Source organism: Triticum aestivum, chromosome 6B (assembly GCF_018294505.1).
Source record: "Triticum aestivum cultivar Chinese Spring chromosome 6B, IWGSC CS RefSeq v2.1, whole genome shotgun sequence".
Lineage (NCBI taxonomy): Eukaryota > Viridiplantae > Streptophyta > Magnoliopsida > Poales > Poaceae > Triticum > Triticum aestivum.
This window is the reverse complement of record NC_057810.1, coordinates 653916707-653930148: the sequence shown is the minus strand read 5'-3', so window position 1 is coordinate 653930148 and position 13442 is coordinate 653916707. Positions and strand designations below refer to the sequence as shown.

At 45.3% G+C, this 13442-nt stretch overlaps 2 protein-coding genes across 3 annotated transcripts; one reads left to right on the top strand and one right to left on the bottom strand.

The window, feature by feature from the left end:
- Positions 1 to 4105: 4105 nt before the first annotated feature.
- Positions 4106 to 6874, top strand: LOC123138537 (uncharacterized). Of its 2 annotated transcripts, XM_044558517.1 has the most exons (7): positions 4108 to 4229; positions 4261 to 4427; positions 4962 to 4994; positions 5084 to 5172; positions 5367 to 5432; positions 5658 to 5750; positions 6078 to 6874. In XM_044558517.1, exons 3-7 carry the CDS (start codon positions 4972 to 4974, stop codon positions 6617 to 6619), a joined length of 813 nt encoding a protein of 270 aa, XP_044414452.1. In that variant the 5' UTR covers positions 4108 to 4229; positions 4261 to 4427; positions 4962 to 4971; the 3' UTR covers positions 6620 to 6874. The 2 variants fall into 2 exon arrangements, with proteins under 2 accessions (XP_044414453.1, XP_044414452.1); XM_044558518.1 differs by having other exon boundaries at positions 4106 to 4427.
- A 3975-nt stretch (positions 6875 to 10849) lies between these two features.
- On the bottom strand, positions 10850 to 12984 carry LOC123134713 (uncharacterized). Its single transcript, XM_044553907.1, has 4 exons — positions 12912 to 12984; positions 11675 to 12559; positions 11403 to 11555; positions 10850 to 11300 (listed from the first exon to the last, which is right to left on the bottom strand). The coding sequence occupies exons 1-4, from the start codon at positions 12960 to 12962 to the stop codon at positions 10908 to 10910; spliced, it is 1482 nt and encodes a 493-aa protein (XP_044409842.1). The 5' UTR covers positions 12963 to 12984; the 3' UTR covers positions 10850 to 10907.
- Positions 12985 to 13442: the final 458 nt, after the last annotated feature.

Sequence of the window (13442 nt, the reverse complement as noted above, 5' to 3'; positions counted from 1 at the left end):
ATTTTGTGCCAAGATTTGCTAAGAAGGTCAAAACAGTGAAAAAGCCCCAGCAGCAACAGGCTGGGTGGATCGGCGACTTTGGGATCGCCCGCGCCTGTCAGCCAGGTGGGCGCTGGATCTCCTGCGACTGATTGCCAGGTGGGCTCCGGATCTTCTGCAGCTGGTCTAGATCAGCCTCTACTAGAGTTATTGTTCGAGGGCGTACACGCTCTCAATCTGGCATTTCAAAGGCGCTACTTCCATCGGATGGTACAATACTCTATGAGAACAAAAATTTAAAGTCAAGTATGCATCTTTTTGTGCAACAGGAGAACCGCAAAATGTGCAAGAAGCCTTGAACAGTACGAATTGGAGAAAGGCTATGGATGTTAAGCATTCATCATTGATGAAAAATAAGACGTGGCACTTAGTTCCAGCTAGCCGTGAAAAAATGTGTTATTGATTGTAAATGGGTTTATAGAATAAAAAAGAAAGCTGATGATAGTATAGACAGATATAAAGCTAGATTAGTAGCACAAGGATTTAATTAAAGGTATGGAATAGATTATGAGGACAAATTTAGTCCTGTAGTTAAAGCTGCTACTATCAGACTTGTTTTGTCTATTGTTGTATCCAGGAGATGGAGTTTAAGGCAGCTAGATGTGCAGAACATGTTCCTTCATGGTGTTATGGAAGAAGAAGTCTACATGAGACAACCACCTGGTTATGAAGACAAAAACTCACCCTTTCATGTGTGCAAGCTAGATAAAGCCATCAATGGACTCAAGCAATCTCTAAGAGCATGGTACTCCCGTTTAAGCTCAAAACTGCAGGAATTGGGCTTTGCTCCTTCAAAGGCTGACACCTCCTTATTTATCTTTAACAAGTCTAGGATGACAATATTTGTGCTCATATATGTTGATGACATCATTGTAACTAGCTCCTCTCAAGAAGCAGTTTCAGCATTGTTGCAGGACTTGAGCTCTAGCTTTGCACTAAAGGACTTGGGAGATTTACACTTCTTCCTTGGGATCGAGGTAAAGAAAATTCAGGATGGGATTATGTTAACACAAGAAAAATATGCTTAAGAAATCTTGACCAGAGTCGGCATGAAAGATTGCAAACCAGCACCTACCCCTCTATCAAGCACTGAAAAATTGTCCGCTTGTGATGGTGAACTTCTTGGACGAGATGATAGCACAAGGTACAGAAGTATTGTTGGAGCATTGCAATATTTGACTCTCACAAGACCTGGCATTTATTTTCCAATCAGTAAATTTTGTGAATATTTGCATGCACCAACTACTATTCATTGGACAACAGTAAAGAGAATCCTTAGATATGTTAAGTTCACTATGGATATAGGTCTAACATTTAGGAAGACACCATCCACGTTGGTAAGTGCCTTCTCAGATGTTGATTGGGTAGTATGTGTTGATGATAGAAGATCAACATGAGGGTTTGCTATATTTTATGGATCAAATCTAATATCCTGGAGTGCTAGAAAAAAGCCATTGTATCTAGGTCAAGTACTGAAGCAGAATATAAGGCATTAGCTAATGCTACAGCTGAAATTATTTGGGTACAGTAGTTACTCAAAGAATTGGGTATGCCTACAAGACAAACTCCATGCTTGTGGTGTGATAATCTTGGGGCAACCTACCTCTCAGCCTATCCCGTTTTTCATGCTCGTACCAAGCACATCGAAATTGATTATCATTTTGTCAGAGAAAGGGTGGCGAAGAAACTACTTCAAGTACAGTTTGTGTCTTCAAAGGATCAAATTGCAGATGGGTTTACAAAAGTTTTACCGGTACGGAATCTAGAAGAGTTTAGGCGCAATCTCACTCTTACCAAAGTGTGATTGAGGTGGGCTGTTAACGTAAAATCTTCTAGAGTCAATATCTTGTACACGGTTATGGTTAGAGATAAAACCAAATCGTGGTTAAACTTACCATCTTCTTGTTTCCCACGTTTGTAACAATCAGATCATGTACATGCCGTGATGGGGGCTATTTCCATTCTATATAAACATGCAAACGCGTCCTACTTAGGTAGGTAGAAACGCTTACCAAAAGTTTACGCATACTCCCTCCGTTCTTAAATATAGGGTGTATAGTTTTTGGCGCGGAAATTAAAGAACACACGTGGAGGGAAAAATTTCATAAGTTCTGAGCGAGATTACACCTGACTAATTGACATGAGAAAATAGAGGAGCTTGCCTGATATAAGGAATGTAATCAAATCCCTAAAAAAATATCCAAAGGAGTGGTGCAATGCAACACACCTTATATTTCAAAAAAAATCTCAAAAATCTATACACCTTATATCAAGGAACAGAGGGAGTAGTACAAAAGACTACTCCCTCCGTTCCTAAATATTTGTCTTTTCTAGAGATTTCAACAAGTGACTACATACTAAGCAAAATGAGTGAATCTACACTTTAAAATATGTCTACATACATCCGTATGTGTAGTCCATTTGAAAGCTCTAAAAGACAAATATTTAGAAATAGAGGGGGTAGAACCTAAGCTCTTGAAGAAACCTAAAAAAATGCCATACTAAAGGGTCTACAACTATAGGGTTTCCATTTATAGCATATATAGCTGGTTAAGAGTTCATTTGAGCAGAAAGAGGCATGTAAGAGGATTTATAATTTACTTGCAGAAAGAGGCATGTAAGGGGATTTATAATTTACTCCCATAAAACCTTGTGTAGTCGTGTTTGATATATGCATGCTAAATATATGTGTCGTGTTTGTGCCCATTGTGGTGCCCGCACTCGCCACCTCCGTCGTGTTCCTTCATCCTGTTTGATGAACAAGATTTTTATTACTTTTAGTCAATATTGAATTTCTAAGATTTGAGATTTTTAACCGCATGACGAATTCATGAGGAACGAGGTGGTAATATATGAGGGAAAGATTGGACAAATAATGTTCTGATAGAAGAAAATAAATCGTAAGCGCATGACACAAGAAGATGTATATTGACATGGTATATTTGTTTTTGCGAGGACAAGGTATAAAACTACACATGACACCTTTCAGTCAAATGCCACCGCATGACGAATTCATGAAGGACGTGTGTTACCAGATAAGGGAAAGACTGGACAAGTAATGCTCTTCTTGGAGAAAATAAACCATAAGATATGACAGAGGAATACAATAAACATGTATAATGACATGGTGTAAAACGGCACATGGCACCTTTCGATCAGATGCCACCGCGTTTCTTTTTATTACTCCCATAGCAATGCATGGGCGTATAACTAGTACTCCCTCCGTCCGGAAATACTTGTCATTAAAATAAATAAAAGGGGATGTATGTAGATGTATTTTAGTTTTAGATACATCCCTTTTTGTCCATTTTGATGACAAGTATTTCCAGGCGGAGGGAGTAGTTATTATGAGATGTTGAACTTTGCATTTTCATTTTTTTTCATCATGACATTAAATAACTGACATAAAACTGAATTTTTTTCAGAATTCAATTGAAGCTTCTTTGCATTTACTTATTTTGCTCACTCAAATTCAATTCAAGCCCTATCCAAATTCCTTTTGAATTTAAATTCAATGATCACACTACAAAATTTGCCACAAATTCTTACATCACAAAAATAATCTCCAACAGAAAATTGAGAATTTTTGGACACTTTAGAAAACCTAGTCCTAATTCAAATGAGTTTGAATCTAAACTTTCCAATCATGCCCACAACGATTTTTCTTGGATCACATATTTTGTAAAAATTCCATAAGAATTGGTCTCATGCCCAAACTCGTCCCTAAGACCTCTCTTTTTCTTTTTGTATTTTCTCTATTTTTTAATAGAAAAGAAAAGAAATACACACACACACACACACACAGAGAGAGAGAGAGAGAGAGAGAGAGAGAGGAACTAGAGCGGCCCAGCCCAGCTTACCCTCCCTCTCTCTCTTTGACCGCACCAGCCCAGCCCAGCCCACCGTGATGAAACGGCACGCCCTCGTCTTCCACCTCGGTAAGAAATTTTCACCGTGCCCTCAAAATGAAGAGGATTTTTCACCGAGCTGTACAGTGGCACATGGCCAGGGCGCGCCCAAAGCCGCCGTCCACACTTACCCGCGTCCTTATAACCGCCCCTCGGCGTCCGCGCTACGGTTTCTACCGCCCGCCGCCACCAGGGTTTTCTTCCCCCCTCGCCTTCTTCCTCCTCCTCCCCACGCAATCCACGGAGGAACCGAGAGCGCGTAGGAGCGCAGCCATGGCGTGACCGTGTCCAAGATTCTTCCCCATCACCGGCTCCGTGTCCAGGAGCTCCGCCGTCCACGTCTTCCTCGCCTACGTCCAGGAGGCCGCTCCCGAACGACTACAGCCACCACTCCTTCCTCTTCGGCCGCCGCCGCGTCGTCGTCAAAGTCCTCCGCCTCCGTCCGCTACTCGACCGGCGGATCACACCTCCGTGGTCCTGGTGAGCTCCTCTTCCTCCCAACTCTTTCCCCCTCTCGATAGCGTTCTCTGACATCGAGTTCGTTCGACGATCTCACGAAGCCGCCGCCGCGCGGCATGGTCGCCGGCGTCGCTCCGGTGACCCTCTGCCTCGCCCCCTTTGCGCCGCGCGCACCGCACGTCTTAGTAGAACCTTCCGCCGCCTTTTGTTTCGTCCTTAGCGAGCTCCTACGCCACGGACCTCGCCGCCGGCGTCGAACCCGTCGGTCCCCGGCCACACCGCGTGCACCGCTAGATGCGCGGCTTCGCGCTCGTCTGTTCGCACGCAGCGCCGCCCCCTTTTGGTTGTCGGAACCCACTCCAGTGAGGTCTCCGCCGCTATGGAAGGTCACCGCCGGCAGATGGATCATGGGTTCGATACCCATCCGAGGCAGAGGGGAATAAGCCTCCTTTTATTTTGCATCGTCTCCGAATCTTGCTCCTATCGTAACTCGAGCTTCTTGCCTGCAATCGAATTTATTATTTCGCTAAAGCCTTTATTCAATTGCATTTTCAGGCTGCTGAACATGATGGATGATGAGTTATTCAAGTGAGTCTTAGTCGGTAATTATTTACCTGTCTTTCCACGGTATTATTAATGCATTAATCAGGACTCACTACTGTTGTATATTTGAATAGGTTGGACACTGAGCCTTTGGGGGTTTATTCCGAAGATGCAACCAATGATGACAAGCCCCTGGAGGATGAACCTCAGAATGAGCGGACATGTAAAAATTCGTTTATAGTTTAATGAGTTCTTTGGTGCTTCTTATTATTGCTTAATTCTTTCCCGACCTTTGTTGATTGCTTGTTTATTGCTGAAAATGCAACTTGGGCACCTGAGAACTTAAAATTTGTTGTTTCCCATGGTGCATCAAAATATTTTCTACATGTCTTTGATTTCTGTTTGATAACGATGCAGGTGATGATGATTTCAAGCACCTGTCGCAGAATGCAGAAGATCGTGTGCTAGCTTTTGAGGAACTTGGTACGTGCAAACCCTTGTATAGTTTGAGTATGGATTTGTTTCTGAATCTGAAATCACTGTCTTAGGTCAGACATTTTCCAAGTTCTGAATTATCTTACTTGAGTAAACTGCTGTGTTGTCTAAAAGAAAACGAGTGACTATACCTAGAGCATTATGTTTTTCTGTATACTTGCTGTCTCCAATTCTCTTTGGATTAAACTGAATTTCTGATTTATAATGGTGCAGATGAAGATAATCTGATGGGGCAGTTATTTGCCGAGAATCCCCTGGAGCTGGCTAACTATGCAATGAATCACGTGCCAATGTATGATGACCATGGTATGTATCAACTCTTTAGTTTTAGGATGGATCTGGTTCTGAAGTCATTGTCTTGGGTCGACATTTTCCAAGTTCTAAGTTATCAACTATACATTACTCTTTGTTGTCTGGAAGAAAAGGAGTGACTGAGATATTACCTCAGAATGTCTTCCAGAATATAATGCTCTATGTATAGGGATATTACCTCATGATAATCCGACATTGTTGCTTCTTTGCAACACAATAATCTTATACTGTTGGTAGCACCTTTCTGTTTGTACCTGCATCTTTGATGTGCTTATATTGCCTTTTTGACAGCTCTTTGATTGCAAACTTATTTCCTGGCAGATTATGGTCCTGATCGGGTGCACAAAATTCAGTGTACTCTGGCGCATTCACAGCGATATGCAGCACATGGTCTCGACATGCTGGCACACGCCGAACTGTTGTACACCCAGCTTCGGAGTGATATACGGTCTGACCGTGTACCAGAGCCTCTCCTCGAGGGGACCATTCAGTGGGCCGAACAGATGGCTGCGTACGCAGAAGTTCTGGACGATTACAGCGATGAGGTGCATGAGTCTGCATTATACCTGATTCGCTTTGAGTTGGAAGGTCCCATGCTTGCAAGGCACGATCAGTTGGTAACCGTGGCAGACCAGTTACTAGGAGAGCAGAGGAACATGAGAGCGCGGGTCAGATGGGCACGGGAATACATTGAGCAGCGGCAGGCATGGTACCAGGAGAGCCTCAAGTTTCTGCATCTGGACTTTTACAATGGAGAAGCGCAGCAGCAAGCCAACAGTGCCCAAGATGTGGAGGCGCAAGCTGTTGAGGATCAAGTGAATGTGCAGGGGAACGCTGTGGAGAAGCAGAATCTTGAGGATTAGGAATAGGGGATGCCTTGTCTTGGGTTGTGTCATTGGGATCTCTCCTGACTGTATCATCAGGTTGAGCAAGATATATGTATAATAGAATACGAACTTCCTCGACTGTAGCATGCGGGTTCTTATGTTCCTCTTTGCTATTGGCTTGGTTTTGTTTGGTTGGTTGGCTGAAACCAACACCAACACCATGCATTTTCTGTGCCAAGAGTTGATAAACAATCTGATGACAGTTTTGTGTGGCAAGCAGGTTCGTGTGGATAGGCAGGCTGTTATCTCTTGCGTGCTGATCCTTCTTTTACGGCATCCCATACATTTTACTTGCTTATTTGTGCACATCTCGCTTAGAGGTGGTGGTCATCCACGTTGAGAAGGCTGTCCCTCACTCGCCTTGAATTAGTGCACGTTGCGGCTGTCTAGGGGGTGATTGTCTCTCGGCGATGCCGCCTGGCCACCGCCCTGCCAAGCGTCGCCCTCTCTCGGCGATGCCGCCTGGCCACCGTCTTGCCAAGCGTCGCCCTCACTCCCAGATTGAGGACAAGCAGTGGCGCAACGGCGCACGAGAGGGCATAGCACCCTTTGGCTCCCGCATGTATTATTTAAAATAATTATTAAACAAAAGTCAAAATAGTTCAAAAGTATTTTAGATTAAATTGACATATTTGCGCACTAGTATATAAATTTTCACAAAAAAAAAACCAACGTGCGAAAAAGACAAAATTTATTTGCTATTATAGGTCACTATTCACCCTATTTTGACCGAAAATTTGTCTTTTTTTGGAAAATAAGTCAAAGAGGAGTATTCTTTTTGTGAAACTTTTCTCACCAGTACAATGAAAGGTCAAGTTTATTTCAAAAATATTTTCAGAATTTTTTGACTTTTTGTTGAATTGCTAAAAAGAATTCCATATAGGGTACATATGTACCCGGAACCAAACGGTCCCCTCCAGCACCAGCAGCAGTATATATAGAGGAAAACATAGGAAAAACGAACCTCGGTTAGTCGTGGTTTTCCTCCCCTCCTCCACAAGGGCGAATTGTCCTTGCATGAGCGACACAGAGCGCAAAGTTTGACCTCCACCAACACAATGACCAGCGGGGTCCACCTCCAGATCGCTAAGAGGGCATCTCCAACACCAACTTCTTCATTCCTCTACCAACAAAATATTTGGAGTTTGACAACTAGTTGACGCCGGTTGATACTCGAATGCATATATCGCACGTAGATACTTGCTTTTCTAATGATGAGGTAGACACTTTCGCATGTTAAGGTTTTCACTTCAAACCATCCAGATGTACACTTTAATTTCTCGTTGTTGACACGGTTTGCACTTGACTTCATTCAAACTGACATTTATGTATCTATCTAGGCGTGTTGGCACTTAACCACCCTTGAAACGCTACAAGCCCTCCAGCGCGCAATCTAAGAGGAGGTTTGCAGGGGTCCGCACATTGGCCACGTACGCATTGGTCCCACTCAAACCATCTCCGCATGAAACGGGTGTCGCACATTCATGTCGGTCAAGCCGCTCCAGAGCGGATGTGACTTGGCGACATTGATGCAATTCAAAGTGACGCGACCGGACGAGTGAGTGATGCCTCTTTAACATCGATGCGACAACCAAGAAGTCTACTTCAGCCGGTGCGCCATTGAAGCCGACTTCCCGTCCACTCGCTTGGCGGGCTATTTAAGCACAGCTCCAGCACCATCCACATCATATCTCCTATCCTTTCCTCTCCGCTCACCGTTGCTCCCTTTCTCTTAGCTCACCACCGTCATAGCTCATTTCTTCTCCGCGACGATGACCAAGTCCTGGTTCTTCGTGCCGGTGGTTGGCTCTAGATTTTCTTTCAAATACGGATCATAGCACCGCTGCCATAGCTCTCCGGGGCCAGTGTTCTCCATAAAAGGAGGAGATCATCCTCTCCTCTAATGAGGAGCAGCAACTGCACTTCCTTGCGGGGGACCATCGCGAAGGAGGAGTACCAGCCGCACCTGGCGCTCGTCATTGGGCGGTCGCTCAAGGATCACGGTCTGGAGCCGCCTCTCCACCGTCTCGAGGTGGATCTGGCATCACTGCCTCTCTGGCGCGTCAAGCAGGAGCCTCCCTCCCCCAACGCAACCGCGACGTCCAAATTGGACGACGTGTGAAGGGTGAGGCGACGTTGCCGCCGCACAACCGGTACGACCGCATCAACCAGCCGACGTCACCATCAAGCCGCGTCTGGTGAGACAAGGCCGTGAAGGAGGTGTTAGAAATAATGGGCCTGACTCATTAACAAATTCCGAAATCTTAAATAGTGGCCCATGAATGAAATAGCAAGTGGTGGCTCTAAGTTTAGTCCCACCCCAAAAGTTGAGAAAGAGTTGGACCTTTTTATATAGTGGGTCATCTCCATCACTCTAAGTGGTGTATTGATAAAAGAAAGGGAAAAATACACGCGCTCACTCGGCTCGCCTGGCCGGGCTCGGGTCAGGACGCGCGTACGCGCGTGAATGCTCCGCCGAAATTCGGTATGTTGCCTTACAAGGGCGCAACTTCCTTTTGCCGTTTTATTTTTTATGCCTCGGCAGACAAATTAATTATTTTTTGTCCGGTAAGTATACGACTTAGAAACCAAACCGTTTGTCTTTGGGATCCTGCACCGGGAGATGGCGAATTAGGTTTTTGGAAAGCACTCTGCGCGACTGCTCAAGTTCGTCACCACGGGCCGTCTTCCGTCTAAGTGACTAAGTCGGGCGGTGCTACTCATCATCGTCAACAACAGATCATCGCCAACATCGTCATCAATACCGTCGCTCCTACAGCAACTAACAAACAATGTGTCCTTCGTGATCTGTTCATGTCTCTCTGTGAAGTTGTTGTGTCATGTGAGATGTTGCTCTGCATGTTTCGTTGTTCATCTAGTTTGCTAGATCGTTGCATGCTAGTCTCTGTTCTAGTCATGAATTATTTAATGGAATTAATCATGAATTTTCTTAATATTCCAACAGGAGGAGGTGCCCACCGCGAAGGTGCGCGGGCGCCTCCTCCACTATCTTTGTCGTCACGGCGGCGACTCGTCGTTGCGGAGCACAACACTGGCGGACGAGGGGGCGGCCAGGGAGCCCGCGCAGAGGGTGCGGCATCCGCGAAGTCCGACGTCGCGCCGGCCTGGGTTCGCGCGGACCCGACCTAGCGGAGGCATGGGATAAGACCGGTCCGTCACCACCGCGGAGACCTCCGTGCGACGCTTGCATGCCTCAACGGGAGCTCACCAAGATCGAGGAGGAATCGTCGTTGAGCGACACCGCCTCGCTACCGACAAGGGAAAGGACAGGGCTCCCCGGTCAGGGTTGGCGTTGGCCGAAGTGGACCTGCACAAGGCGCGGGAGGAAGCCGAGCGGCTCCCCCATGAGCGCCAGGCGGCGACCGGGCAAGGCTGTCGCGCCCCCGCGCTCTTCCGCCATTGGAAAGGCCTCGATGCCAACTCTCACTCCGACGATGGCATGGACGGCGGCGGAGGTCCCGCCGGCAGGCATACGAGGTCACCGCCCGGTACAAATTAGTTTAGGTTTTTTGTAATTTTTAGTTGAACGGACAAAATATCGTTCAGTTCATGTAAATTATGTCAAATTTTATGTATGTTGCATGGATACGTCTGCCTTAGGGTTTTTATGTTTTAGTTCAACAGACGAATTACTCTCCGGTTCATGTAAATCATATTGTATTTTATGTATGTCTACATGATATTTGTTCGGCTAGTTTAATTTTTATTTGTATTGGAGACGGAGGTTTGTGGTAAAAAAATGTTTGTATTGCAGACGGAGGTTTGAGGTAATTTTTGTTTGTATCGCAGACAGAGGTTTGGGGCAAGTGTTAGGCCTTGAACAATGCTAGGGCTTAAACTGGTGCTTAGAAAAATAAATCGGGTTTTTCTGAAGCACCGGTGCCTATTTCTACCGAAGAGGTCCCTAATTAAGCGTCAGCCCTGTACAAATAAGCACCGGTGCTTAAGGAAAGCCTGGTTTATTTCTCCAAGCACCTCCATGTCTATGTCCCCATTAATCTTAGGGATTTCACAACAAAAACAAGGTACAAGCATTTGCCACGAATAACACATCCCAAACTTTCATTTGCCAAAATACTTCACACTAATGTCAAGAGTTACTCCTTATCCTCCTCGGCCCAGTACAATCTCGAAACAGAAATAATTTAAAAGGTTGACCAGGGAGAATTAATCTATGCATACAACAACTCCTGTCAACTGCAGCTTGCAACCCCTCAAAAAAAAAAAAACCGCAGCTTGCAGCTCATGACCAGTAATTGGGCCAAGTAAAAATTTCCCCTAAACTTGGGAACTGAATCCGGACGAGCGAAGACAGCATCCCCTTTCTGAGTTTGTAGCTAAGCAACGACTTCTCCTTCAACGTCCACTCCTGGAGCATGTGCTTGCAATTCTCACACACTGGACTCTTATAAAGTTTTATGTCCTCGAGATTCACCGCTGCTTCCATGACATTCCTGGCAAAGCGCACGATTTTTTCTTCTGCTTCAAACCTCCCATAGATTCTGAGCTCGGCAAGGTTGTGGTGCTTGAAATCAGATGCAGATGGTTCCCACTCTAGTCCCTTGTCCTTCTCCTCGCTAAAGGCATACTTTTTTCTCTGCTCCCCAGTTACCATTTCACATAAATGGTCCCGCACCTGCATTTGGTCAGGTCAAAAATTCTTAACTGGACACAGCAAGTTTGAACTTCGAAATGACATCATAAAAACGAGAATTGAATAATCGGCACAAGAGTTCACCAAGATGCGTAGTTCCTTAAGGGTGGGTGCACCTTGAAGTATGAACATTATCCAAGTCAGATCGCATTCTTCAGAAATGTTAATCAGATTCACAAGCCTTAGCTTGTGTAACACTGGTAACAATTGTCTTCGACCTTCCGGCTTGACCCAAATCTGCACAAGAGTGGGCAAACGCAGAACTATGTTAACCAAAAAGAATGATTATAACCTCCACCCACCACAGACACCAAAACTTACGCACATCACTGACAACATTGAGAACCTTCACTAACCTTTTCACTTTTGAAGTTCAAATGCAGGTTGCTTATGGCGGTTTCACCCAGCAACTCACTTATCTTGAGCATCTTGTGCCAAGAAAAACCAGTATTAATGATGCTCACAGTCTGGAGAAGTGGGACATAGCCAAGACAGAAGGGGTCATCTTGAGATCGAAACATATTAAATTTCAGTACTGTGAGTTTTGGTACCCACTTCAGATCAACCCTCTTAATAAGCACGCTACGGCCAATCACCAGTTCACTGAGTTGTGAGTGTTCCACTTCCAGCAAAGACTCAATGCCCATATCACAGTGGTAGAGGCAGAGGACCTCGAGTTGCTTGCATATACTGAAAATTTTGGGAAAGTCTGATTCTCCTAACCTCAAATTCTCTAGCGTGAGGCGTGCAAGACCACCAAATGTGTTTGGACACGAACCAAGGAATGACATGAACTGCCTCCCATGAGTGAGCAGGTCATTATTGGTAAAATTTGTGCGCACCTTCGTCAAGATTGTAAACTCAACTGAAGCAACCTTGTGTGTTGCTATGGTGTTGGCAACAGTCTGACCAATGAAAATGGACTCATCTCCCAAGTAGAATTGCATGCGCAACAGGTGAATGGTGTGTGGACTTGCAGCCCTCTTTTCCAGTATGCTCCTGGTTGCTTGCAGCACGTTGGTATTGGCCCGAACTATATCATCTGAGGTTAACTTCCTACCTTCATGCTTGGGTTGAAAAGAAGCAACCTTTATAACAATCTTTGAGAGTAAAGCAGGGATCTGCTTCCAACGTCTGGAGAGGATGGTGGTTTGTGCAGCATCAGCGATATCAAGTCGCTCCACAATGTTGAGCAAAACGTCATCCGGCAACTTACTGAGCCTGTCAACTTGATTGTCCTCCTACATTTGATATGGAAACAAATCACAGTTGATTTCTTATATTAGTCTCATCACAGGTGCAGTTTTAATATTCTCCACAAACATAGACACAATTTTCATACTTCCCACAGAAAGACGCAATTTTGATTGTACAACTTTTATACTTACCCACAGAAGGATGCAATTTTGATTATACAGTTTTTATACTTTCCACAGAAAAAAGCCTGCAAATTTGATTATATACTTTCAAGGGACTGATGCAATTTTGATATTTCCCCACCGAAAAGGTTAAATTCGACCACGAATTCTGATTATGCCCTGACTTTGTAAGAGCTATACCTAAAGGAGAAAAGGAACAGGAGGACAAACTCACCACCATATCGAGGGAGGATTTGTCGAGGCCGTCCACGGATGGTTTGGCCATCGCTCGCCGAAGGGAGTTGATCGTATCCTCTTAAAACTGGCGGGTACCACGGTTGCCGCCAGGCCAGATTTATAGCGGCCACGTTCCTGCCACCGATGGCAGCTCGGAGATTTAATTAAAACTGAAACAGGACCTGTTTCTGATTGCAGCCCGGGAAGGACTGCTTTGATTCCGAATTGCCGCTAAAAAACGGAGCCGCTTCGATTGCGGACTGCGACTCGGATTGATTCCTTCGGACGGCAGCTCGAAAAGGAGCTGCTGCTGCTGCTGCTTTCATTGGGAAAAAAAAGGCCCCAGCCACGCCCCCAAGACGTTGTTTTGCGTCGGATTTGAGAAAAATAGCCCTAGCGACCTGCGGCGAAACCCAGCCCATCAGGGGGCACTTGGGACCGCTGGCGTTAATTTTTGCATGGCAAAACCCCACCAGTCAGCCCCTCTCTCTCTCCTTCTTTTCCTGCTAGGCCCACCCGTGTATGTGCA